A 27,848-nucleotide genomic window follows, 5' to 3' on the forward strand; every position below is an offset into this window, starting at 1 on the left:
ATAAATAGATGTTTAACAGAACATATGGATTTAAAGAAACAGACAGAGGTTTGATAAAACAGTTGATACAAGGTCCTATAGGTCAGCTAAAGGAATTAGAACTTATTTTCATAAGAAAACTATTAAGGAAGAGAACAGCATGATCTGACCTATGTCTTCAGAAATGCACTGTGGCTGCTGAACAGAGAGTGGAACGTAAAAAAGTGAAAGTGAGATCAGAAAATCCAGTTGATAGGTTTGAACAAACAGTGTGTATGGTGAAGGGTAGACCACAGTGACTGGGAACAGCAGAATTAAAAGGGTCATACCTTCTATATTATTCTTTGATTGGATTTGGGCATGGGCTGGCTAGAAAGAACAAAGAGTCCTGGGGCAGTGTTTTCTGATATGGAAAAGAAAGGAGAATCAGGATGCTTTCCTTGTTGCAAGAATTTATATGTGTGTGTTGTAGGGGTTGCATTTTAAATTTTACCTTACTCTGTTTAAAAGAATTTTGTAATTATCCAACTGTGGTAGATGAATTTAACAGTACTCCCCAGGGTTCCAATTTCCCTGGTGTCCAGGCCTATATGACCCCTCCCTTTGAGTATTAATGGAACCCATGACTTGCTTCTAGATAATGTATATCACAATGTGACATTAATACTTATACATTATCACATTACAGAACACTGTAACGCATTTTGGGAAGGAACTCTCCCTTATTGGCTTTTGGGTGGGAAACTAGCATGTAATGAACTCTCCTAAGAAAAGTGCCAACTGATAATCCATGGGAACAGTACCTGGTAGTAGAAAGAAGATGTGGTCCTTGAAGCAATAGTTTTAAAGCAATTAAGTGTCTCCAACAACTTCATGAAGTTGAAAACAGACCCTTCCTCAGTCAAATTTCAGCAGCCCCAGCCGTACCTTGATTGTGGTCTTGTGATAGATACCCTAAATCAGTTAAATCATGCAGACTCCTGATCCACTGGCACTTTAAGATAATTAATCTATGTTGATTTGAGTCATACATTTGTGATATTATTATAAAGAAGACCTTGCACGTGGCTGACCCGGGTTCCATTCCTCCACCCTTCTCAGAGAACCCGACAAGCTACCAAGAGTATTCCGCCCACATGGCAAAGCCTGGCAAACTACCCGTGATGTATTCGATATGCCAAAAACAGTAACAAAAAGTCTCACAATGGAGATGTTACTGGTGCCCGCTAGAGCAAATCAATGAACAACGGGAGGACAGTGCTACAGTGCTATTGTAAAGAAGAAATATATAACTAAACACCACTTTTCTTAAAATATATTCTTTTCTGAACATCATTTATTTTTTTTCCATGTGTGATTTTTTAAAAATTTTTATTAGTGAGACACCATGAGATACAGTTGTAGACTTACAAATTTTGTGCTTGGGTTTCAGTTATACAATGATCAAACACCCATCCCTCCACCAGTGCCCATTTCCCGCCACCATGGATCCCAGGATCCCTCCCACCCCCCACACCCCCATCTCACCCTGCCTCTGTGGCAGGGCATTCCCCTCTGTTCTCTCTCTCCTTTAAAATACATTCTTAAATAGCTTTAGAGTAAAGCAAGATTCAAGTTTCTCCTCATCTCTATTTGGAAAAGGTTGCTTCTTATAAATGTATAATATTTGTAAATGTGGAAGTCTATCCACTCTCTCCAATGACATACATATAAAAGTGTTGCACATAACTGTCAATTTAACACTTAGAATTAACAACCACAAGGAAATTTGGAGAAATGATGCAACTTGCACAAGTTTTCTACAGCTAGTGACAAATGCAGAAGCAAAATATTCCACACTGAAATGTGAATTTCTTAGCATCCATGTTTGAGAATCTTCCATTTTTAAGTGTGTAGAATAAGAAATTTCCAAGAACTCTCAAAACTCTCCCTTTTCCTCACCTAGAAAGCATACTGTTCCATGTAAATGTTAGTATTTAAAAGCTCATAGTCATTAAACCAAATAAATTTTACTTGTATTTGATTTCTTACTTTAAGTTAATAATAAGAGAGAAAATATGTTTTAGAATTAATTTTATCAAGGGTTCTATCAACTACATATATATCCATAGTAGATTCTGAAAAAAGAAAGCATGACCTCTCATCTCATAAAGCTGCCCTTTGAAACAGCATAGGTAAAGTTCTCTTGCTTTGACAAAAGTCTATCTTAAAAATTTCATTTGGGTTAATCAGAAAGCATTAATGATAATACGTCTGTAGTACACAGAGAAAATGTAGTTTTTTGCTGCTATTACAAGAAAGAAAGGAGCTGGGAGGAAAAAAGGACAGTGAGTATCAAACTTTAATTGGTAGACAATTGCCCTCCAATTTCTTTATATAGACAATAGCAAAATTCTACCAATATGGCAAATACTTTCAGACATATGTGGAATGTCTGAGAAATGTTTATAGGTAAACCACAGCTTTTTGAATAAGCAAAAAGCTAATGCCATTTATTTCTTTTAGACATATATTTATTGAGTACTTACTATGTTGCAGACACTGTGTTAGACGCTGTGAGTATACAAATAAATAATATATAGCGGGTAGGGCGTTCACCTTACAAGCGGCCAACATGGCCGACCCGAGTTCGATTCCTCCGCCCCTCTCGGAGAGCCCGGCAAGCTACCGAGAGTATTCGATATGCCAGACACAGTAACAACAAAGTCTCCAATGGAGACGTTACTGGGCCCGCTCGAGCAAATCGACGATCAACGGGAGGGCCTTTACCTATATAGATACTAGTTTTAATAAAATTGATTATAATGAGGATCTACAGTAGAAAAATATACTAGGCCACACAGAGGACTAAAGTATTTTAATGGCATTCAGAGAAAACCCCTTAGAGAAAGTGTGGGGTTTCTTCATAGGAAGACTAAACTGTTATTAGAGGGATTATGATATGGTTCTCACTGCATTTTAAATGGGACTGTATGGTAGGTGACGTATTGGTTTGTTTTTGTATCTGTTATTGGTTTATGGGTGGCCAGACCTGGTGGTGACCAGGGTTTAGTAATCTGGCTCTGAACTCAGGAATTACTCCTATGATTCTCTGGGGACCATATGGCAGGGGTGGGGGGTGTCAAACTCTAGTTGGGATCAACTCCAGTTGATTGCATACAAGGCAAAAACCTACCTGCTGTAATATTGCTCCAGCTATGAATTATCATACTTTTAAGGGAAGCAGAGTTTCAACAAACGTAGAGTAAGTGTTCAGGTGGCTTTAATTCCTCACATCTCTCTATACATACCAACGTATGCATGCCCTTTGCCTTGCAGCTTCTGGTTAATCTCACTAAAGAGGTAGAATCCGTTTTCCATACTTTAAATCTGGGTTGACTTTGTAGCTTGCTTTTATCTCAAAGAAAACAGGAAATGCCTCTCTTCCATTTCTGAGACCAGGACCACAGAAACTTGCACATTTTCAGGTGCTCCTCTGCCATTGCTATGAGAACATGCCTTGATAAGTCTCGTAAGGTTGAGAGACACGTGGAACAAAACAGATTCTCTTCACTCATGCCATCTCAGGTTCTCCCTATACTAGTCAAAAGCTGAACTACCAGCTAAAACAAGTCCTGTGTTTTCAAATTTATATCACTGTCTCCCGTTGTTCATCGATTTGCTCGAGCGGGCACCAGTAACGTCTCCATTGTGAGACTTGTTGTTACTGTGTTTGGCACATTGAATACATCACGGGGAGCTTACCAGGCGCTGCTGTGTGGGCGAGATACTCTTGGTATCTAAGAGGAAACCCCAAACCACAGAGCTGGGAATAGTTCCCAAGAACTACTAAAATAAAAATAGCCCAAAAATAAAACACGCAAAAAAATTAATAATTTCTATAGATGAATTAATGATAAAAATATCAAATCAATATTTATTTTATTAGAATAAAATCATTTCTCAACATTTGGGAAGGGTAAGTAAAGAAATATGGGAGTCCTTTGTACTACTTGGTACCTTGTTTTGTAAGTTGGAAATCATTTTGAGATCAAATTTTTAAGGCCCTGCCCAGTGATGCTTGGGAGACTGAGGTACTAGGGACTGAATTGAGGAATACCACATGCAAAGCTTGCACTCTGGCCCTTTGCACCATCTTCCTGGCCCCATAAATTTTTATATAAAATAATTAAGCCAAGGGTAAGGTGATCAAACCTGCATTTAAAAAAAAAAATTATCTTGCACAAATAATTTGTTGGCATGCCAGACACTATACTAGATACTGTAGGGATAGCAGTCAAGGTGGAAAAACACCTACACACTCTTATATGTAGCATAAATGTATAGGATAACTTCGGTCGGTACTAAATACTATGCAAAAAGTAGAACAGGGTAAGGCAGTAAAAATGGATTGGATGGGCTACTTACTCTTACAGACCAGAACAGGAATGCTTAGTTGATTCAGTGGTCAGTGAAGGAAAATAAAATGATTCTGGTTATATTTTTGCTGAAGGTAGGGCTAACTTAATTGTGCAGATGGATTGGACGCAAGAGGAGAGGGAAAGCAAAGAATCCAAGATAATGCTTTGTTTTTTTGTGCACTTCTGGGTCTATTTTGGTAACAATTACCAAGAAAGAATAGTGGAGTGTATTTTTTGGTGAAAAATAAACAAGAATTCTGTTCTGGATACTTTTATTATTTAAGGTTTTTCATTGATTATATTGTGTATATAACTGTACACATATACAAACATATATATATTGTCTATGCAAATATATTGTTGGGGGAATTAAGTAAGCTTAGGAACATTAAAAATGTTTGGCCAACAGTATTTCAGCTATTCTTGTGAAAACAGTGGACATGTCTTTCCTGCAAAGGTTACTGAGATGAGATCAAGATATAAGACAAATGATTCTATCTTTAAAAATTACAGGACTCACTAAGAAAAGCAATGGATTAAAATTGACACTGAGATAGAACAATGACAGATGCCCATGGATGAACTTTTTTTTACAATCGTTATCAACCAGATAAATACATTTTCAAGAGAAAACAAATAAAGACATGAAAATGTCCTCTAGGTTTGGGAAAGAGAACCCTGAGTATGTGTATGGGAAGAAGAAATGTGGATGTTTCTTCTTTTTCATTTTCGGAAGGTACTGGCACAGGGAAACTGGAGTTCCTGGGAGACTGCTGTCTGAGGGACTCAGCAGGCCTGAGGGATCTCTATCACCAGAATTCTGATCCTGTTTCCACCACATGCTGCTGGAATAACTTGATTTGGTTTTCTTACCTCTGTAGGCCTCAGCTATCCCATCTACAGACAATATGTGTCAGGTGCTGCCATGCAGGCACTCTACCTGTTTCTAGGTTCCCTTTTCTCAGCTGCTAAATGTTATGAAGATAACCATCAGCTGTCAGTCATCTTTGTGAATGCATGGCTAAAGAAATTCTCTTCCAAGATTATGCATCCTTGAAGGGGCAGCCCATATTCCATAACTGGTCAATAAGAGGCACAATATCCTGACTCTTAATCCTACTCAGAACAGCGGGAAGGGTCTACTCTGTTATGAAACTTCATAGTTGGTCAGTCATGACCTTAGAGTTTTAGCTTTGAAATCTCGGCCTACTCCTCATTAAAATCTTTCATCTTCCTTCTTCGTGAATTGATCTCAAGACCATCCCTAAGAAATTTCCTATGATAGGGATCCCAAATTTCATCACAAAGGTATCCTTCACCTAGGGAGATCCTCAGGATTAAAGAAGTCACTACATATAGCTCTCAAGAGTTGAGACCAAGAATTAGTGTACAAACAAGTAAAATAAAAGCATCCACTGTTATTAGTGTCAGATGTGTAAGATGATCAATTATAGCAATAGTCTTTGCCCTTTATCATTGAAATACTGTAGTAGTTTGAGTTGTTTTTCTATGAGTTTTTCATTCAAGTAAAGTTAACTGGCTTATTTTAGGTGATGAGAAGGGAAAAAACGGTTTTTATGGTCTATTTACTGCTATTGAAATTTACACATTCTTAATTTTCAGGGGACCATCTCCATGTTTGCAAACCTACTACAAACACCTAAGTTTGCAAACATCTGTGTATCAGGTTTGTTTTGGTTGTTGTTTTGCTTAGCTTTTTGAAGAAAATAGGTATACAAATAATATTTATTAGACTGGAGTTACATACATATTTTGATTTTAAAAACTTCATGATAGAATTCATATTTGTGGAATTTTCTGAGTTGAGAGGAAGCAAGTGTCCTGAGATTAGTTCTTTTATTTAGACAAAATTCTTAAAAGCACAGGGTTGTATATTAAGTTCATTTTATTATTGCGTATATTTTTATGGTTCCTACATACTTTACCCTAATGAACTAAAATAAAGACTAAAATTTTCCTACAAAATTGAAGGCTCTAAAAATAACAACAAACAACAGAGGGCTCCTGCTTAAAGCAATGAATACAATAGCACATAAATTTAAATTTGAAAAATGACAATCCGGCCACCCCCAGCCCCCCCGCCCCAAATTATATTATACAATAGACCACAATCTGACACATTGGGCGAAAGGATTGGTTGATAAGAAATTATCTTTATTTTGTGAATAAATAAAACTGGTCTTTGTTAATCTATAATTCTTCAAAGGACACTTGTGTTTTTTGGTTAAAGCCACATATACAACATGAGACCATGCTCTTCATTTTTGCGATTGGAAAACTGAAAAGCTTGTGATTCTGTCCTTCCATATTTGCGTAATACGATTATCCCTTGACACAAAATCTTCACATCTTGAACACTTTTGGAAATAACCAAAGAAACTGTGGTTCCTTTCCTGTTTCGTGGAAGTTCTCTTTGCTTCTCACTAGCCTTTTATTCCATTGGAAGACTTTGGTTCAGATGATGGGGTAAGACACCACCAAGGACCATCAGTGTACCCAGTTCTCACTCCAGTGGGCACCGCGACCTTTAGCCACAAGCTGAATGAACTTCAAGTGGCTGGCATAAAGTTCAAGTTTTTCATTAATGTCCACCCATTTCACTTTCTGGGCATCATCACCAGCTTGCAGAGGAAGATGGTCCAGGATTTTCCCCGCTTCGTCGTGGTAGTTTACAGCCTCTGTCTCTATCCATGCATTATCTGTGTTCCGAGGATCGTCCACGTAGCCTCTATAGACTACGAAGTGCTCCTGGCTGAAGAGCTTGTGCAGTTGTTTATTCAACTCCTCCTTTTCTGCTCCGGATTTCTGCAGAGAGTTCAGGGCTTCCTCCCCAAATTCTCTCCTCAAGGTGGAACTAATCTTCTCTCCAGGATCCACCATGCCCCCCGGAATTGCCCAGGCCCCACAGTCCTTCCTTTGGATGGCTACGAATTGCAAGATGCGTCTCCCGGACTCAGGGTGAGTAGTCTCATTCCCCCTGCTGTCCTTCTTCCACCTGGTTATGATGGGGTCTGCGGCATGATTGGGACCCCAGCGCCCCAGTAGCCCGCGACCGACCATTCCTGTCCGTCCTGCGGGATTTCTGGGTTTACCGTCTTCGATCTGGTATAAGCCGTTCTGACTTCTTCTCTCGACAGGCCCATCCTTTTCATTGAATTTCGGAGAGAAATTGCTTGTACCCACTGGGGGGTCTGCCCAGCTGGGCCCAGCCATGACAGAGTGGGCAGTGTACTGGACAGGGGTGTACTCTGGCCACTCAACCTGCCAGCTCACTTTCTCATCTGGCACCGGGCTGCGCTCCACTCTCGAACCCGGGTACGGAGAAGCCCGGGCTTTCACATGGGGGTCCTCTGCAGCCCTACTTGAATCTGACATCCTGATGTTTAGAGTAAGCCCCCGAGAGAGAAACAGGGTCCAACTGGCTGCTAAGTTGGGACAGCTTCTTTTCACAGTTTTACCTTCAGCACGCCCAGGGGTATATCACTCACAGAAGCCAAGGTCATGGAAAGAGAAACTTTCAAGAAAGTCCTTGCGAGATATTCAGCATCCAGGAGGATGTTTCTGGTCCCTTTCAGGAGCGAGTACACGTCCAACTGTACTGTTGGTGCTCGCGGATGCGTCACAATCTTCCTCGCGCCCCTTCTCTGCGCTAAGTGCAGGAGTTATTCTTCAAATGTCCTCCTTATCCCCAAACGCTCTCGGGCTAAGGTTCAAGAACACTGTCTAACCAAATTAGCTTACACTACCCACCAAAGCGCTTTCTTGCTTACTGGTGGACTGACCATTAGGTGAAGATTCAATTCACTAGATCTAGGACAGTTGTTTGAAGGCAAAATTAATGTGTTGGAGGAGATCCCTCATTTGGGATAAGGACCACAGCCTTTAAGGCTAAGGCATAGTCACTTCATGCCCTTATCAAAGGTACTGAGGAGAAATCCATGTGGAAGAGGTCAAATGGTGGCTAGAGCAAGTTGCCATTTGGCTAGTGAGAGAGGAACATAATATTGATTTAATCTTTCTTTTCACAGTTTTACCTTCAGCACGCCCAGGGGTATATCACTCACAGACCTGGACCCAGTGGCTTCTACTTTTCAAAGATTCTTCTTAGGGCACACCATAAAGAAATAGAACTAACACTGGCAGGGAGGGCAGTGTTGTTCAATTTTTAAGAGTTAAGTCCCTCCCCAGACTCCCGTCCATAACTGGGATCTTCTTGAACAATGTGACTTAAGCTCATTTTGGTTTCCTCATGTGTAAAATAGAAATAATATCTAGACTTCATGTAAAGCTGCTAACCCAATGTCAGGCTCCTTTCAAAACCACCAGTTGTCATTAGTACAATTACCATTAATTTTCTTGACCCTACACTTTGTATAAAGGAGAACAAGGCAGTTGAAATTACTATAGGAACTGAGCTTGTGCCAATTTACATATGAGGTCAGAGTTGACTTAGAACTTTTCAAGAAAATTCCTCTGCCTTTATCATGGTAAGATTTAGGATCTATGACAATCTCATTATTGGAAGGTCAAGGTCGATTTTTGCCATGAATGAAAAATAGCAGATGTTCAAATATAAATAAGATGCTTGGGGGAAACAGATACTTGAGGATGGCATGGGTGTGTAGAGTATAATGAGGGAAAGGAGGTTGTGTAGAGTATAATGCAAAAAAATCCTCCACTTACTAGGAGAGAAACGTGACACCAGGAAAGGAACTTCAAACACAGTAATGAAGGCTTTTGTTTCACTTTTAGCATCATCAAAAAGAAGAAGACAGTTAAATCAGACTATTTGATGATCATGTTGCAAAGGGTTCCATAAGGAAAGTGGAGCATATATTTTTCATTTAAACTTGAATTTTAAAGTAGCACTGTCCTCCCATTTTTCATCGATTTGCTCGAGCGGGTCCAGTAACGTCTCCATCGTGAGACTTGTTGTTACTGTGTTTGGCATATCAAACATCGAATTCGCCACTGGGAGTTCTGCTGTGCAGGTGAAGTACTCTCGCTTGCCGGGCTCTCCGAGAGAGGCAGAGGAATCGAACCCGGCTTGGCCAGGCCAGCAGCACGCAAGGCAAACGCTCACCGCTGTGCTATTGCTCCAGCCCTCCGTAAGGAAAGGAAACAAAATACTATACTTGAGACCAAAAGAATTATTTTCTGGGAAGACACTGGTAAGATTTTCTTTCTTGAATTGTTTTCTGAGACAGGAAAACAGAGATAGACACAGAAAATGCTTCAGTTCTGTCCTTGAAAAAGTCCCAAAAAAACCCTAATCAAAACAAACAAACAAACACTGAGGACAATCAGAGAACAAAGCTTTGGCCTGTCACTGGGAAACATTCTTTGTAATTACTGTTTTATTAAGGATATTATGGAAAACAAAGAAGGTGTGACAAGGGCCAGCCAGGGGGATTATAGGGCATAAGCAGTGTAAGAACCCTGACCATTCTACCTGTCTGTCTTTGGGAAGTAAAATTAAGTTGTAACCGGTAAAACAAATTTTTATGAATTATTCAACTTTTCATAAAGTGACATGAAGACTCCTCTTCTGAAAGAAATCTGGAAATAAAACAGAGAAAAAACTTTTCTTTTATATTGAGGTTCTAATGTTGTCAGTAAATAACTACTATGTTAAAGTCTGTGGCATACATGTTTGAGGGGTTTGAATTTCCCCATTTTGAATCTCAGTTCAATGCAGGTTGATCTTAGGAAAATATCTTAAATGCCCTAGAACTTAGTTGTCCCATCTAATAATAATTCTAGGGGCAATATGAAGTATTCATTTGAGGGGCTTAGTTAGAATAGTGCCATGTAATTCTCAAATACTCCTATGAGTCAGAAACATATATTTTAATCTCACAGGGGCCAAAAGATGTTGATAATAGCCAGAAATGGGAAATTGCCAAGGATGGGGACTTGGTAATAGGGAGTTCATTTTTTGGTGCCTTGGCGAAGTGCTCCTCTGTAGGTGATGAATGTTCTGGGAACTAGAGATTCTGCCACTAACATCTCTGTGCTTCAGAATCCTCTGATATAAAATGAAGAGTTGATGTAGAATCAATCCTTTGAGTTCCTTCCAGTTTCCTAGAGGAAGTATACAAGAAATTCCGAAGTTGAAGAAAGAGCTAAGATGTTGAAGAGTGAGTGATCGGAGTGAGTGATTGTGACCACAAGCTTGCTTTGGAAGTAAAGGAGAAAACTAGGACAAAAAGATGACATTTTTAGAAGCTTCCTCCCATAAATGTTTGAGGGCTCTGGGGACACCCTTAGCAATGCTCCTTCTAATAATTTTGTTGCTTTATCCAGCAACACTGTGCTATGCAGGCCAGAAAAACTGTGGTCTATCAGGGTTGCACCTTGAAGTTCTGGGGTTGGGGAGACATGTGGGGCCAGGTATTGAACCTAAGTTTTGTGCTTGCATTCCAGACTAAAGGCATCTCCATGGATCTGATTTTTTTAAGTGAAGAAATCTGTACCTTTAAAGAAATGACCTAAGCAGAAAATTAATACAGCCATATGGAGAATGAAGGCCATCTACACATTAACTTAAGAAATCTAAAGTAAAATGTGTAACAATGCAAGTCAAATAGCCTTTATTTATAGGAGAGATAAGCCTCAGTTTGTATGGTGTGAAGTGAAGGTGTTAGGAAAGTCCAGCTGCCCCAAAAATGTCTTCCTGGCCCTCTTAAAATACTGCCTTAGTTTACACCATGAAAATAAACCCCTTTGAATGTACTTGGTGTTCTGAAATGCACATTTATTTCCCATTCATCTGTTGTCAAGCTTTCTGGTGAATTCCTGTAACAGACTGACAACTATCTAAGAACAGTCAACTGTCAAGATGGGAAGGGGGAGGAGGAGGGATCTTTTTGGTATGTGTGGTATTGCTCAACATGTGAGTGCCTGTTAGGGCCCAGATACTGAGCTCAGTTCTCGAGACCAAAAGGTTAAACAAAAAATTGTGTTCATTGCCTCAAGATGGGGTGTGGATGCACAAAGATTCTGAGACTGCATAAAATATGGGCTTCAGGAAGAAAAGTGGAGGACAAAGATTCTCTTCCGTCATTCATTTTACTGGTGCTCAATGAAAGATGTTCCCTGGCTCCAGTAAATTCCCCTGAGAACTAATAAAATTGAAAGTTGGTAGATTTGGCACTCTGTAGGCTATGGATTGACATAATTAAAATCCCTTTAATTTGATTATTGTGGGCCCTTTGAAATTTTAATTGGTAAAATTTGACTATCCGAGAATTTGTAAGCAATGTTGTTAACTGTATTACAAGTCCATTGTTCATTTTTCATGTGCCTATCTTCCCCGAGTACTTCAATGGAGTGCTGAGACTGGTGGCAGAGAAGACAGTGAGAAATAGAGAGGAATGGGAGCTAAAAAACTACCAGACAACTTCTGTAAGCAGGCCAGAGAAATACCATATTTTCATAGGTGACACTGAAAAAACACCCTAATAATAGAAATAAAAGTTATAGTAATAGAAAAAATACTTGTGGGCTTGGAGAGATATAGTATAGTGGGTAGAGTACTTGCCTGGGTTTGATCCCTGGCATCCCATATGGTCCCCCAAGCACCACCAGAAGTGATTTCTGAGAGCAGAGCCAGGAGTAAGCCTTGAGCATTGCCCAAGCTTAAAGACTGACTAGGCTCTATGCTAAATATTTTACATATGAAAGTATTTAATTGTCACTAAACCCCACCAAGGTATATTTTTACTGTTCACCTATTTTACAGATGAGATCAAGGTCATATAACCTATAATTCTACAGTTTTTCAAAGTTGGGATAGGAATTCAGGTCATACCCATGTTTAACTAGCATAAAACTTCAGTGATCTATGCATCAGTCCTCTAACTCAGACATGTGAAGTCAGACAATGTATATGCTTTTTTAGGGATAGGAATTTTAAGATATCATTATTCTAGTTATATAATTACTCCTATTCTTGATATACTTAGGATTAAGCTGTTTTTGAGCAGTCTATCTTGGAAAACAGATCTAAAGATAAATTTCTGAAATATGGTCTCATTTTCTAGTTGTTCTTTGTGTTCCAGCAAATTTGGACCATATTACTATTCACTGTCCCACCAAGAATGACCTTCTTCAATCTTTGTTGAAATTCTACCCATTCTTCAAAGGTCATCTCAAATGCCATCTTCTCCAAATAATTATCTTCAATCATCAAAGATTTTAAGTGGAAATGTGCAAGACTACTCGGGATTGGGATTTGGGAGAAAGATATGTGTTAATAAAAAGGAAAAAATAATGCAAAGATGAAAGAAAGGCTCTTAGACATGAAGAGAACTTTCATGTTAATTTTGTTGTTACCTACATCAGCAAAAGTTTCTCTGTGGTTCTTTAGGATTTGGTCAATGGTATCCAACTGATACATATGAGGTAAAGATTAAAGGGGATAAGAGAATGTGAAGTGTCTAGCAACATGTCAAAAGGGGCAACAATATGGTAGTTTCCAGTCTTATCACCTTCTTTGGGGACCAGGTCATCTCTTTCAAGCTGAATAAGACCATCCTTCCCAGAAAAAAAGGGTAAGGTGAGCAGATCTTAGAAATGACTGGTGGGATGGTGGCAAACCAGGAGGGCAGGGGAGAGAGATCAGAAAATTATAGCAACTTAATAGGAACTCGAGCCAGTGACAGAGAAGAGAGAGAAAAGAACTGTAATTGAATTGTGATCAAGAAGTGGATATAAGGAGAAATGGAAGCAAAAAGACACAAAGGGAAAAGAAGAGGAAATTCTAGGCTTTAGAAAGAAAAAGTTTGTGCTTCCTTGCAGAACAGCATTCCAGAAGAAACAGGTGCAGTACCCAAGCCTGGAGTGCTACTTGCCACTGTGCACTCAGATCCATTCTTTTTCCACCATTCTAAGGGTTCTGTGCTCCTGCCCTCTGTCATTCCTTCCTTTGTCTACTACTGCTTTATTTTTTTAAAATAATGGGTAACTCTGAGGTTGGAGGGAGGGAGAAGCCAGGCACTACAACCCCTTCTCTTCACTTTGGGGAGTGTCTCTAGTAGTAGTTACACTTCTTTCATGATTCCTGCCCTGACTGCATTATCCCTTCGTTGGTCTCCTCCCTCTGACCCTGTAGGCATATAAGAGATGCACCCAGCAGTTGCTAATCTCAGGAGGGCCTCACCTTCCCCCTGATTGCACTTCCAGCTTTTTCAACACCTTTGTAATGAATACACTGCATTAAATTATCACTATTGAATTATCTGGGAAAGAAAACTACTTTCACTTAGATTTACCCTCAAAGACAGCTTTCTCAGTGCGACTGGAAGCGGCACATTTAGAGAGAGAATGGAATTCAGTCAGCCCAAGAATCAGAAAGGCTTGAGTCCCCTTTTCCAATACTTGGAGAGTGGGAAATTCACACTTGTTGTCAGAGTTGAGGGACTTTTAGCCTAGGAGTTAATTGTAAAATGACTGTTATGTCTATCTTTATATATCTCTAGATACAAATGACCATATCCCCTTTGATCATGTTGTGTTGGCTAAGGAACATCTCTGTCCTTTTCCTCCAAGGAGAATTCAATTCACACAATGAATAGGGGACGCAGGCAGCACAGGAGAAATAGAGTTAAGTCTTAGTCTGGAGAAGTTTGCTTTTTGCAAAATGTGTTTTATGCATGATCTTCCACTTGGTAGAGATTCCAGTGGGTTTTACCAGTGCTGAGCAGACCGACAGACACACAGAAACAGTTTCATTCTTACAGCTTCAATCTCTCCTATCCTCAGGCCTCTGTTAAAAATAACTTCCCTTCCATAAAGAATTCACAGTACAGGGGCCCGACTGATTCTCAAGTGAGACTTTGGCTAGCCAGAGGGGATTCTGAAGGGAGAGGTTGCGGAGATGGGGATGAGGTTCTGACAGGTGGCAGGACCTAATAGGTGTGGTTTTCTGGCAAATAACAAGGCAAGAAAAAAAAAAATCAGTTGTGAAAGGACAGAAGCCGCCGGGATGTCTATGTTCAGTGGCCTTGTGAATGAGCATTGGACAAGGGGGCACTCTGTGACGCAAGAGCACCATGTGGTAAGGTCACTTCTGGGATGTCAACTTTTGAGTGCCGCGCCGAAGCCAAACGATCAGGTTCAGAACGAATCTTGAGTTGTGGGGTCGGGACGGGGCGGGGGGCACGCGGGGTCTTTTCCTGTAGGCCTAGGCTTGACCATTGCCGAAGGGGCCTCTAGCTAGCAGCAGAGCTGCTTTTTTTTTTTCTCATTCATTCAAGGGCACGCTTTCCCCATTTGGGGAGGGGGGTGTGTGTGTCTGTGCGTGTGTGTGTGTGTGTGTGTGTGTGTGTGTGTGTGTGTGTGTTGGGGGGGGGATGCTCCCTCCTTGGCCCGATGCAACGAAGTCTCCCCGAAGTTTCGAACGTCTCCTAGGCAAGATCGGGCCACTACAGGTGGGCGATGGTTAGCTCTGAGCTGCTCCACGACCGTCCCGGGGCAGTGGCCGCGGCTCGTCCCCTCCGGGCCCGGGCGCCGCGGCGGGCCGCGTTCGGGCAGGGCGCTCCGGGAGCTCCGCGGCGGCGGCGGCGGCCGTGGCTAGGAGAGGCCTGGCGGGCGGCGGCGAGAGGCTGTGCCCCAGTTTGCGTCCAATCAGGGAGTGCGGGCCGTGCCCCGAGCCGGGCAGCAATGCGTAAACAAACCCACGGCAACTCCTCCGCCCCCTGGGCGCGCTCGCCCCGCGCCAGCCGCCACCGCCGCCGCCGCCTGCTCTCGCCGTGCCCGCCCGCCGCTCCGCGCGCCCGCCCTGCACCCCGCCACCCACACCCGCCCCGTGCGGCTCGCACCCCGCGCCGCCCTGCCCCGCCCCGCCCCCGCCGGCGCGGGCGCCCTCACCTACCGCCCCACGCGCGCGCGCTCGCTCGCGCGCCACGCGCCCCGCGCCGCCCGCCCGCCCGGATCGTGGCCTCGCGGGAGCAAGGTAAGGGCGATGCGCCGGGGCGGCCCGGGGAACTTTCGAGCGTCGCTCCTCCGCGGGCAGGGCGGGGAGGCCGCCCCCTCCCCTCCCGCGCAGCCCACCCCTCCAGGACGCCTGGAGGCTGAGCCTGGGCGAGCGGGATCGGGGAGTGGGGGGCGTTCGAGGAAGGGGAGGGGGTCCCCAAGTTGCCCAACCTGTCGGGGGTGCGGGCCGCCGGGCGGCGCGCCGGGCGGGTGGGGAGGCGCGGCGGGGCCGGGCGCTGGGGGCCCCCAGGAACTTTCTCCTCCCCAGCCGGGGCTCCGGGCGGCGGCCCCCGGGCCCGGAGGGCGAAGAGACCGTGAAATGTGCTCGAAGAAGCTGACGCAGTTGGTGACGCTCGCGCCTTCCTGACGGGGACCGGCCACGGCGGCGCCTGGGGCGCGGAGGGACGAGCCGGGGCGGCGGCGCTCGGGCCCTTCCCCCCGCGCCAGCCCGGGAAGCCGAGCGCCTCCGCGGGGGAGCCCCGAGGGGCCGCCCGAGGCACGAACCTCGCGGCGCGGCGGGGAGCGGGAGCGGGCTCGGGAGCCGGCGGCGCGCGCCGCTTCCGTTTGGATGCGCTCGGGTTCTTATATAAGATGTCACGGCGCCGGCGAGGGGCCAGCGGGCGGGGGACCGCGCCGACCCACCTGTGCGCCCTCCGCTCCTCCCCCCTTGCATCCCGGCGGGAGCCGCCCTCGCGCGGGCCGGGGGCGTGGGGGGCGCGGGGAGGATGTGTGTGTGCGTGTATGGGGCTGGGGGAGTGTTTGCCGGGGAGGCCCGGACGTGCCAGCCGCCCCCCTGCCCCAGCCCGGGAACGCTCGGGCCGCGGCCGCCACGGGCCACTTCCTCTCGGCCGCGCTGCCGGGGTCCACGCAACGTTCTGGGTTCCGGGCGCTTGTACTTTGCCACATGGGTTTCGTAGGAAGGAAACTGCGTGTGCGGCCGGCAGAGTACGCCCGGAACGGGTGGCAGCGAATGAATCATCGCCCCGCGCGGATCGGGCGCCCGTGATTCATGCGGGGGTCCGCGCAGCGCGCGCGCGTCCTCGCCGGGTGCCCGGGATCTGGAGACAGCGGCCCTCCGGCCGGCCGCGCTGACGCCCGCGGGGGCGGTGGGAGGGAGTGGCAGAGGGCGGTGGCGTACCCTGAGCTCCTCCTTTTACAGTTTGGGGGAACTCTGCGGGGGTGGGGTGGGGGATGTGGGCAGGCACCCCCAGGCCTCTTCCCTTGGATTTTCCCTGGGCCTGTTTCTTGTTCTTGGGGGGCTTGCAAGTTTCCCACCTGGCTGTTCTCACGAGTAGATGGGAAAAACGCTCCTTCGCTCCGGGCCGGGTTGGCCTGTTTCATTCAGAATTTTGAGCGGTGTCAAAGTGAAAAGGTTGGAACCCTCGGAATTGCCTCTGCTTTAAAGTAGCACTAAAGTCATTAGCAGAAACTTTTCGAAGTCAGTGCGTTTAAAAGAAAAAGTGACTTCGAGGCAGAGGAATCCTACTTAGTATAAAGAGTTAGATTTGGAGGAGGTGGGGAGTGGGGAGTTTTCCAAAAGCCTATCCTGAAAGGAATCTCACTTGCTGCAGGACTTTATCTGGACTTAACCTGGGCTCACCCTAAGGTTGTAGGATTCGGAGTAAAAGTTTTCTCATCTTAAGGGTCTCACCTCTTGTGGCACCTGCTCCGGCCTTCTTGATCTCATCAAGAAAGTTTTTATTCCTCAGCTGAAGAACCACCCCCTAATGCTATGTCATCTTGATGCGGGGTGTGTAGGGGGGGAGAGGGAGGTTGGGGGAAGGGACACTTATTCGCTCTCCTGGAATGATTTCTAGACTTTTGTCTCAGCTTTAGAATGTGTAAGCATGACTCCTAGCAGCGATTTCTTTTTGTTCAGCGTTTTGAAATTCCAGCACCTAGAACAGTGCCTGGCATAATTTGGGCTCTCTTTGTAGAGTAGAGAAGGAATTGATTCCATTGTTATGATTCTTGGTAAGATTGTCCTTGACAGTTACGGAATGCAATGCCTTCTGTGGCCAAGGCAATAAGGTGGCAAAGCTCTTTTTTTTTTTTAATTTTCTTTCACTTTTAATTTTCTCTTCTGTTAGCTTACAGTACAAGATGAGTTTGAGCATCATATTTTAAGATGTTTTGTTGGAAGAATTATAAGGCATGTGGTTCCTTCTGAAGAAAAAGTGTGTTGCTGTGTAAATGAGTGGATGATTTTAAAAGTATTATGTGTGCTAGTTGAAAAAAGTTGAAATTAGCCAGGCACAGAGAGATAGTACAATGAGTAGGATGTTTGCTTTGCACAGGGTTCAGTCTCCAGCACCTCATATGGTTCCATGAGTCCACAAGAAGTGACCCCTGAGCATAGAGCCCTGGATGTGGCCCCAGAACAAAACAAAAATTGAAATCAGCTGAGTCAATTTCTCACAGTACTATGTGTTTTCACTCCAGTTTTTCCAATGGTTTCTATATCCTTCCCTACACACTGCTTCTACAGCTCAGATTTCACTGTAGTTTTGGAGGATTAAATGTAGCTAGTGCTTAATGTGAAGTTTTCATTTAACTAAATGAATACGAGATTTGTATCTATGCAGAGGCCTTAACTGATTAATATTATTAAGTCTGGTTAATGTCTATAACTTAATTCATGAAGAATTAAGGAAGAATCTATAGAAGAAATGCATTTGAATTACATTTTAAACAGATTAATTGTGGAAAAGTCATGTCAAAGATATAATGGAAAAATTTAAATAAACTGTTTAATAGTACCTCTTTAGAGAATAAGCTTTATTGCTATGAATAGTAAACTTTGGTGGCATATCAGTCACCTTTAATCCTATAGCAATATCTTCAAAACTCAGCTCATCCTAAATTGCAACTAATGAAGAGTGGGTATCCAGTAGTTTTCTATCTCAAACAATAGATGTGATCACTTTCAAAAGCATTGGGACCAGAGAGAGAATATAGCTAGTAGAGTCCTGGCCTTGTACTCAGAGGAGCCAGGTTTAATCCTGGGCAACCCACTTACCCCAACCCCACCATGAGTGATCCCTTAGCACAGAGCCAAGAAAATACCCTAAGCACTGCTGGGTGTGGTCCAAGCACCACAACTACCCCCCTCCCCCACCCTCACAAATCAAAGTATAGTCTCTTGAAAGTGAATTCAAAGGTAGTAGAGTTTTAGAGCTAGCAGAGGCCTTGGAAATTGCTCGGCACTGTCCATTCCTTTTTTTTTAAAATCAATTCCTTGACAGAGGAGACTAAGAACAGTGAGAAAGTTTTTCCAGGAGTCAGGACAGGCAATAGAACTAGGAGTAACGTGGAAGGCCCCAAGTCCAGGAGCTCTCATAAGTGGAGAGAATGGTTAGCATTTGGCTATATGTGGGCCTCTTCTAAACTCTGGGTGTGTCAAATTATGCCACTTTATCTCTTTCCATGTGCCATGCACATCTAGAAACCCAATAAATACTTATTTGTTATAGTTTAGCAAATACATTGATTTTTTTTTAAACTTAAGGACTGGAGATATGTTACATCAGGGAAAGGTGTTTGCCTTGCATACGGCCAAATGAGGTTTGATCCTTGACGTCACAAAGAGTCTCCCAGGATCTGCCAGGAGTGCTCCCTGATCACAGTTCCAGGGGTAAATTTTGAACACTGGTGCGTGTGGCTCAGAAACTGAAACATTAAAAAAAATAAAATAAACTTATGTTTAAATTGTCATTGTTTTCCCTTTTTGTTGTTCCCATGACTGGAGGTTGCACATACTTAATTGTAGTACTTACATACTCTGTTGTGGTGCTTGCAGAGGTTGTATACTTGGTTATGCTTGTACACACAGTGCATGGCACATGTGAGGTGGTGCTAGGTGCAACCTCACACGTGTAGGTGCTTTTCCACTAAGCTATACCTGAGACCTCTGAATAAATTTAACTTGAAAATATACTTAAGAATTGGAAAAGAAGAAAACCATATCTCTTTTTCAGGTTGAAGATGATTTTTTTTTTTTGCTTTTTGGGTCACAACTGGCGATGCACAGGAGTTACTTCTGGTTCATGAACTCAGGAATTACTCCTGGCAGTGCTCGGGGGACCATATCGGATGCTGGGAATCGAACCTAGGTCGGCTGTGTGCAAAGCAAATGCCCTACCCGCTGTGCTATTGCTCCAGCCCTGAAGATGATTTTGATAAGAGAATGTTGTCAGTAATTAACTTTAGAGTTTCATTGCATCTTCATTGCATCTACCATTTAATTTCACGTCTCCATGATTTCAAGTAAAATGACTTATAGTTTATAAGTGTGCATGTTTATTAACTGGCATAATCTGACTGGAGAAACAGTTGAATAAAGAAATCAGAAAGTCTAATAGACCTTCCCTTTGCCACAATGCCAGGTAGAAAAGCCTAGACTTCATATCCTGATAGAATTGGAGCTTGCAGGGCCAGAGAGATAGCACAGTGGGTAGGGTGTTTTCTTTGCATTTTGTCTACCTTGTTTGATCCCTAGTATCCCATATAGTTTGCCAAGCCCACCAGGAATGATCCCTGAGCCAGGACTAAGCCCAGAGCACTGCAGGTGTGCCTCCCTAAACAAAAAAAAAAAGAAGAAGAAGAAGAAGAATTGGAGGTGAAACTCAGCTCTGTTGCCAACAAACAGGACTGTCTGCAATAAGCTGCTTGACTCTTTTGAGCATTCTCTTATCTTGGGAATAAGAACTTGCTCTGAGACTGGGGTCATGTATGTAAACTGTCTCTTATTACAAAAGGCCCTTCATAAAGTAGTTTTTGACTTAACAATAGGTTTACATCCTGAAAAAGTCATTGAAATCAAAATATTTTAAGTAAAAAATGCATTTCGCGCACCAAACATCACAACTTATATTGCCCTACAGATGGTTATCTTGATGATGACTTCCATCATCCCACCAAAGGCAGAACGCTGATGGATGTTTTGTTGTACTGACATGATGGGAAAACACAAAAAAACAGTATCCAAAATGTGTGGACTACATAGTACCTCGAGCGATAGCACAGCGGGTAGGGCGTTCGCCTTACACGCGGCCAACATGGCCGACCCAAGTTCGATTCCTCCGCCCCTCTCGGAGAGCCCGGCAAGCTACCGAGAGTATTCGATATGCCAGACACAGTAACAACAAAGTCTCCAATGGAGACGTTACTGGGCCCGCTCGAGCAAATCGACGATCAACGGGAGGGCCTTTACTTTTACTTTACTTACATAGTACCTGAAGAGCAGTGGCCTTCCACCTCGTCACATTGTGTAACAGTACCTGCCTTGCATACTAGTAGTTATAACCAAGGGGTAGACCAGTGGTTTCCAACCTTTCTGCACCTGCACCTGGCACTGGCCTTTGGGCTGGTGCTTGAGACCACACTTTAGCAGTGTTTTCTGAAGTGGACGATAGTATGCACCTTTGGGGGGTGTGCTGAACACCCCAGGGGCCAACAGTAGTCTCTATTGCAATTGAAGGACACTTTCTGTTTCTCCTTAAAGGTCAGTATCCAGGGAGGGGTGTGTGGCACCAAGTAAGTTTTGTTTGTTTTGAAAAGAGGGTGGTAGGCCAAATAAGTTTGGGAGCCACTGCTGTCGTTATGATGGTTGTTAAGGTAGTGACTGACCAGGAGCTGAGACTCAGGCCGCTGTCCAGCATCATCCAAATATCCCTGTCCTGGGAAAATATCCACACTTGAGGCATTATTTCTCCAAAATCTGTGTTACTTTGTACAGTTGTGACTTGAACCATCTGAAGAAACTTTGTAAATAACAATAGCTTTAATTATGATCTGTGATTTATGTAACAGTGGGAGGAGTTGAATGTCTCAGAACTTGGTTTCTCAGCTGGAGAATTAGTACTTGGGATGGAAAGAGGGAAATGAAATGATCTCTAAGAATTTATTCTGCAGTTAAAGAAACTGATAAGGAATGCAGTTTCTCATGAAATTTGAGTTTAAATAAAAGAACAATCTTAAATTCAACAGACAACTGAAAAAATTCATATCCAAGAGCTCCTAAGAATTGGCATAATTAGCTTTGATGATATTAACTGCATTTTTACTATTTTATGTGTCATATTATGGATACAATGTTAACTCAAATATTTCAACCTCTCCAGTTTACTCTGTTTAGGGTGTATTGGGGTTAATTAGACATCGACACCTTTTTGAGAATCCTTTATGGAAGGAGAAGAGAGAACAAAAGGGAGGGGAGTGCCCTGCCACAAAAGCATGGTGGGATGGGGGGGTGGGGGGTGGGAGGGATACTGGGATTAGTGGTGGTGGAGAATGGGCACTGGTGGAGGGATGGGTACTCGATCATTGTATAACTGAAACCCAAGCACAAAAATGTCTAAGTCTACAACTGTACCTAATGGTGTTTCACTAATAAAAATTTTTAAAATTTTTAAAAAAGAATCCTTTATGGAGATTAAGACAGGAAAGCAAATGCTATCTTACATGGAGAAACTGTTAGGCATACAGAAAATGCTCTGTTAATTTCTATGCAGAAAACTGGGAAAGACTTAAGAGATCTTAAGTAATGCACTGAAGCATTGGTAGGAATTCAACTGGCAAAGGTGTGGTGGTCCATATATGCCAGGACTTGGAAGAAAAGACGTAAACACATATCCAGGAATGGAGAGGAAGATTATTAAACTGATTGTGAAGACATGATTTTAGAGGCAGTGTAGTGAGACAGAGGGTTACACGGAAAGGTTTGCTCCATGCTAATAATACCTTAAGTGCTGTTCTGGTAGTAGATAATCATTTTGAGGGTGCTCAGGAAGACTAAGAAAGATCATTAGATTGGCCAGTGACCATTGTCTATATCCAGTGAGGATAAGGATCTGTTGGGCAATGGTGACAACTCAGCCCAGTCCTGAAGGGTGCATGGGTATGAAGGAAGTGGAGAAGGAAGTGTGAACTGGAGTGAAAATACTGTGAAGAATTTGATACTGTTAGAACAACCTAGATATTTTCTTAAATTAAAAATTATAAATACCTAGGATGCTTGTGGGTAGAGTGTCTAACAGTCGTGAAAAGAGAACAAAGATCAAGAAGGAGTGGAGGTGATGGTTCTGTCCCTTCACAGGACAGACAGGAACAAGAAGGGTGAGTGTACTTAGGGATGCCCAGGTCTCTTCTAGCCTCACTCCTCTTATCCCAGTCTAATGCGGGACAGTATTTGAATAAATATTATAGATACTTTAATAGCTAAATCATTTTGGTTTAAAATAAAGTTCCCTTTAAGATGATAAATTATTTATTCATCCTAGTCATGACACAAGTAGTTATTTATGAAAGATCAAGGATAACATAAAAAAGAAAAAACAAAGTGACAGATTTAGAAGAAGTATATTGAAAGTAGGGAGGGAGGGTAGCATTTGAAGTGAATAGGTTCTCTTCTGCTAGGAAATATAAACAGAAGAATAATTGATTACATGGGCTGGAGCGATAGCACAGCAGTAGGGCATTTGCCTTGCGCACAGCCAGCCTGGCCGAGCCAGGTTTGATTCTTCCGCCCCTCTTGGAGAGCCTGGCAAGCCACCGAGAGTATTCAATATGCCAAACACAGTAACAAAAAGTCTCACAATGGAGACATTACTGGGCCCACTCGAGCAAATCGATGAACAACGGGAGGACAACAACAACAACAACAACAACATATATTAAAATAAAATTGGGAGTGAGGGGTAAAGTTGCGAGGTGGAAGAGAGTGAGACAGGTTTGGAATAGCTGTAGAGCTGTAGATCTGAGCGCTACAGGGAACCAAAAGTGATGAGGGCCTGTCAAGTTGCTTAAAAGACGTTAGCCTCACCCTGTGATAGAATGCATCTTCCCTGAAAACATAACTTTCTCCAGCAAAGCTAAGAATATTGGAAGAGGTGATGGTGTGAGTGTCACTGAAACTGCCAACTCCATATGGGCCCTTGGTTGAGCAGAAAGGCAAGTGAAACTGGAGCGTTGATGGGATGGGAGAATGAGCAGAATGATGATGTGCGAGTAGAATGTGGAATGGCTGGTGCAGTGAGAGCAGAGGAAAAGGAGAAATGCGGAGGGCTAATTTGGAGGGCTAGTAGCAAAACGCAGAAGGAACTTTGAGGTGTATTTATGGAGGGATCAGCTGTACAGAATTGTCCGAAGCAACATAAGTATGAAGTAAAACGCCACTGGGAACTGAAAAAGCCATGGTTTATAAAATCCAATGATTATGTATAAATGTCAGTATCTATTTAGTTTTGGGGGTGTATCTATAATGAGACGGCAGTGTTGAACAGCACCTTACAAGTAAGTGTTTCCTTCTTTATTTCAAAGGAAGAGGAAGCTGAAGTCTTCTAAGGACTTTTTTGAAAGGTTGAAACTTGCCCTGGATAACAGACATGTGTAGCACAGCTGGTTCTAGAAAGATCAAGAATCTCTGAAACTCACTTCAGTATTGTTTTGCAGAGTCCACTGAATTAAAGTCTGAGAGTACTTCCTGATCATCTGACTTGACCTTGTGTTATAGAACTCCAGAACACCAGGTTTTGTGATCATGTAAATCTGCTGTGAAGAGCTATGTAATCGAATCTACGTGTGATTTCCAGTTGACAGGTGGTAGTGTCCTTGAGAAGAACCACTAAAAATATCAGTTCTCTCCTACTACTTAAAAAAATTAATCAGTAGATAGACAAAATGCTAGCTTCACTATTTATAAAGTCCGGATTGGAAGATAACAGCTTCATGTGAAGCCAGGTATGGCTTAGTCACACCCACACTTTCTTCTAGACTTTGCAACAACCTACTGGCTGAAAAGTTTGAGGCTGCAGAGATGTGTAGGGTTTGTGGTTTAAGGGCAGGAAACCAAAAGTGAACAAGGAATCTGTCTTTTGTAAACTTTGGTAGTAGGAATAAAGCGTTCCCTTCGAACACAAGTTTATTAACTACTCCTAACTTGTTTGCATTTGAGTTCAACTCTCATGTGAAGCAACAATTGCCTTGTTTTGCTGACCATAAGGTCCTCCTTAATTTCACAGTCCTTTCACTCTGAGAGTGTTAGGAAACACTGATGTAGCAGAAGCTTGCTGCCATTGAAAGCACAGTTGATCAACATTGTTGAATTTAGAATTTTGGAAAAGTAGAGTTCTTTCTCCTCATAAAATGCTTAGAGAGCCCTTAATTATTGGCACTGAGAAATAGGCTCCATTGCATCACTGTCAGGGACCTTACCAATTAACTGATAATTGCCTTGGTGTCCTCATCTGCAGCATGAGAGAAAATAGTTCCCATGCTATTTCTTAGATATTTCTTGTGAAAGCTCTTTGCAAATGGTGATGTGCAAATGCATAGTATCAATGTTATATATGAGATGCAAGACATACCGTGAAGTTTCCAAAAGAACAAAAGCAACCGATGCTGGCGTGGATGTGGCGAGAAAGGGACCCTCCTTCACTGCTGGTGGGAATGTCGACTGGTTCAGCCCTTTCGGAAAATAGTATGGATAATTCTCAAAAAATTAGAAATTGAGTTCCCATTTGACCCAGCAATACCACTCTTGGGAATATATCCCAGAGAGGCAAAAATGTCTAGTCGAAATGACATCTGCACTTGTTTGTTCATTGCAGCACTCTTTACAGTAGACAGAATCTGGAAAAAACCTGAGTGCCTAAGTACAGATGACTGGTTAAAGAAACTTCGGTACATTTACACAATGGAGTACTATGTAGCTGTTAGAAAAGATGAAGTCATGAAATTTACATACAAGTGGTACTACATGGAAAGTATCATGCTAAGCGAAACGAGTCAGAAAAATAGGGATAAAAAGATTGCATTCATCTGGGGTAAAAGAAGTAACAAAATAGGAGATTAAGTACCAGGAGGATTACTCCATGGCATAGAGGCCAGCCGGGCATTCTAGGGGAAAGGGCAGCTCAGATAGAGAAGGGAGCACCAAATAAAGGGTATTTGGAAGATCCTCCCAGGATGGGAGATGCATGTTGAAAGTAGACTATGGACTGAACATGATTGCCACTCAATGCCTCTCTTGCAGACAGCAACACCCAAAAGGAGAGAGAGAACAACAAGAGAGAATGCTCTGCTACAGAGGCAGGGTGGGATGGGGAGGATGGGGGTGGGAGGGATACTGGGATCCATGGTGCTGGAAAATTGGCACTGGTGGAGGGATGGGTACTTGATCATTGTATAATCAAAACCCAAGCACAAAAATCTGTAAGTCTACAACCGTACCTCATGGTGTTTCACTAAAAAGAAAAAAAAAACCTTAAAAAAATGAAGTGCTTTTATTTATTATTGATCACAGTGAGATACACAGTTACAAAGTGTTTCATGATTGGGTTTCAATCATGCGTTCCAACACCTGTTTCTTGACCAATGACATTTCCCACCACTAATGTTCCCAGTTTCACTCCCCCCACCCCTAACAGCCTCAGGCACTTTTCTCTCTCCTCCCCCCCCCATTATGGTTTGCAATACATATACTGAAAGGTTATCATGTATATCCCTTTACCTACTTTCAACACTCCGTTCTTGTCCAGAGTGATCATTTCTATTACTGTCATACAACAGAAATAAACTGCTGAAATTTGGTGTGAGTTTAGATTAGGAAAGTAAGGTAAATCATGTCAACTTTTCTCCTTTTATCCATGTCATCATGTATAATAATTCTGGCAGAGTGAGAGCAAAGTACTATGTTTCATGACAAATGAAATTTCTGTCTTCTTATTTCTCTTTTAACTGTTAAATTATTTAAATATAAAAAGTAAAAGTAAAAGGCCCTCCTGTTGATCATCGATTTGCTCGAGCAGGCCCAGTAACGTCTCCATTGGAGACTTTGCTGTTACTGTGTCTGGCATATCGAATACTCTCGGTAGCTTGCCGGGCTCTCCGAGAGGGGCGGAGGAATCGAACTCTGGTCGGCCATGTTGGCTGCGTGCAAGGCAGACGCCCTACCCGCTGTGCTATCACTCCAGCCCTTGAAATGTAAATTTATAGCTTAATGAATTATTAAAAGTGAATATCCATCTATAATCCAAGAAATAGAACAGTTTAGTTCTTTTCCAATAGGAATATTTTCTTCTGTTGGATTTTTTTTAAGGAAAGTCCTCAGTAACAGGTCCAAAATTTGTTCTCCTTTTGAGTGGAATTAGAGCTAATACTCTAATTATTACTGATTTTTGTAGCAATTTAGTTCTGATTTTTTTTTGTTTCTTTTTTTTGTGACCTCAAGGACTGAATTCAGATCAAATGCATGTAGGGCATGTGTTTTACTGCTGAGCCACGTCCCTGATTTTAACTTTGTATTTGGTTTTTAGGACAATTCCTGAGTTTTTAGTCTTTAAGGTGAAAATCTTAAGTTTATGTTCTTTGAATGGATTGAAAAGGTTGTGACCTTTGGGTGTGAGAAAAGTTCACAGGCTTATTTTTTAAATGTACTGATTATTCCTCCTTTACCCATTTCCTGAAGCAAAATAGCTAAGAGTACTCTATTGATGATGACTTTGTAGTAGTCACAGTTCTTCCAGAAATGCATTTGACCATTACCAAGGCAAATATCTTTCAGTTCAGGCTGATATAGGATCCTTGAAGTGGTAAGAAATCAGTGAAAACAGCTTCATGTCATGAAAATTGTGTACATTCTTGGTTTAATTATAATCTAGTAATCTAAATTCTACCATCTCTTAAGACTGAATAAATCAATCAGAAGTATTTTGTAGTATGCACAAAGTAATTATCTTAAATAACTTATGAACAAAACACAAAATAGAGCAATTTGAGAGAGATGGTACAGTGGATATTGTGTATGCTTTATGCATGGCCAACCAAGGTTCAATATCCGGCACCACATATGGTTCCCTGAACTCCGCCCCTTTGGCTGGAGTGATCCCTGAGCATAGAGCTAGAAGTAAGCCATGAGCACAGGCCGGTCTGTCTTTCCCCTTAAAATAAACTGTAATAAACATTAAGACAGTGAGGAAAGTATTTTGGTTAATCAACTATGTCTATAAAAATAGAAAGGCTATGAGTACTTAAAAACTGACAAACAAGAGAGGGATAGACATAGAAATATCGCATTCATCTGGGGAACATAAAGTAACAAAATAGGAGACTAACACCCAAGAATGGCCGAAATTAGTACCAGGAATTTTGCTCCATGGCTTGGAGGCCAGCCACACATGCTAGGGGAAAAGGGAGCTCAGAAAAGGGAGCACCAAATAAAGGGTGTTGGGAGGATCCTCTCAGGGTGGGAGAAGCATGCTGAAAGTAGACTATAGATCAAACATGATTGCCACTCAATGCCTCTTTTGCAAACCACAACACCCAAAAGGAGAGAGAGAACAGAGGGAAGTGCCCTGCCACAGAGCCAGGGTGGGATGGGGAGAATGGGGGGGTGGGACGGATACTGGGATCCGTGGTGGTGGGAAATGGGCACTGGTGAAGGGATGGGTATTTGATCATTGTATAATTGAA

The 27,848-nt window shown here is 42.8% G+C and overlaps 2 protein-coding genes across 3 annotated transcripts in view; one reads left to right on the top strand and one right to left on the bottom strand.

Moving 5' to 3' along the window:
- Window positions 1–6,887: 6,887 nt before the first annotated feature.
- On the bottom strand, window positions 6,888–7,775 carry LOC130038610 (ADP-ribose pyrophosphatase, mitochondrial-like). The gene has a single exon (XM_056130439.1). The coding sequence runs from the start codon at window positions 7,773–7,775 to the stop codon at window positions 6,888–6,890; it is 888 nt and encodes a 295-aa protein (XP_055986414.1).
- A 7,429-nt stretch (window positions 7,776–15,204) lies between these two features.
- Window positions 15,205–27,848, top strand: part of PCGF5 (polycomb group ring finger 5) — a 120,327-nt gene continuing 107,683 nt past the window's right edge. The window contains exon 1 of one of the 2 annotated variants that reach the window (XM_056130419.1): window positions 15,205–15,357. The gene's annotated coding sequence lies outside the window, so the exon portion shown is untranslated. Of the gene's footprint in view, window positions 15,358–17,474; window positions 17,567–27,848 lie in introns of those variants that run through there. The other variant, XM_056130420.1, reaches the window with a different exon arrangement.

This window comes from Sorex fumeus, unplaced genomic scaffold, assembly GCF_029834395.1.
Source record: "Sorex fumeus unplaced genomic scaffold, SorFum_2.1 ptg000078l, whole genome shotgun sequence".
Classification (NCBI taxonomy): domain Eukaryota; kingdom Metazoa; phylum Chordata; class Mammalia; order Eulipotyphla; family Soricidae; genus Sorex; species Sorex fumeus.

Coding starts and splice junctions, on each gene's coding strand:
- LOC130038610 (XM_056130439.1), bottom strand. CDS start 7,775: ATGTCAGATTCAAGTAGGGCTGCAGAGGACCCCCATGTGAAAGCCCGG.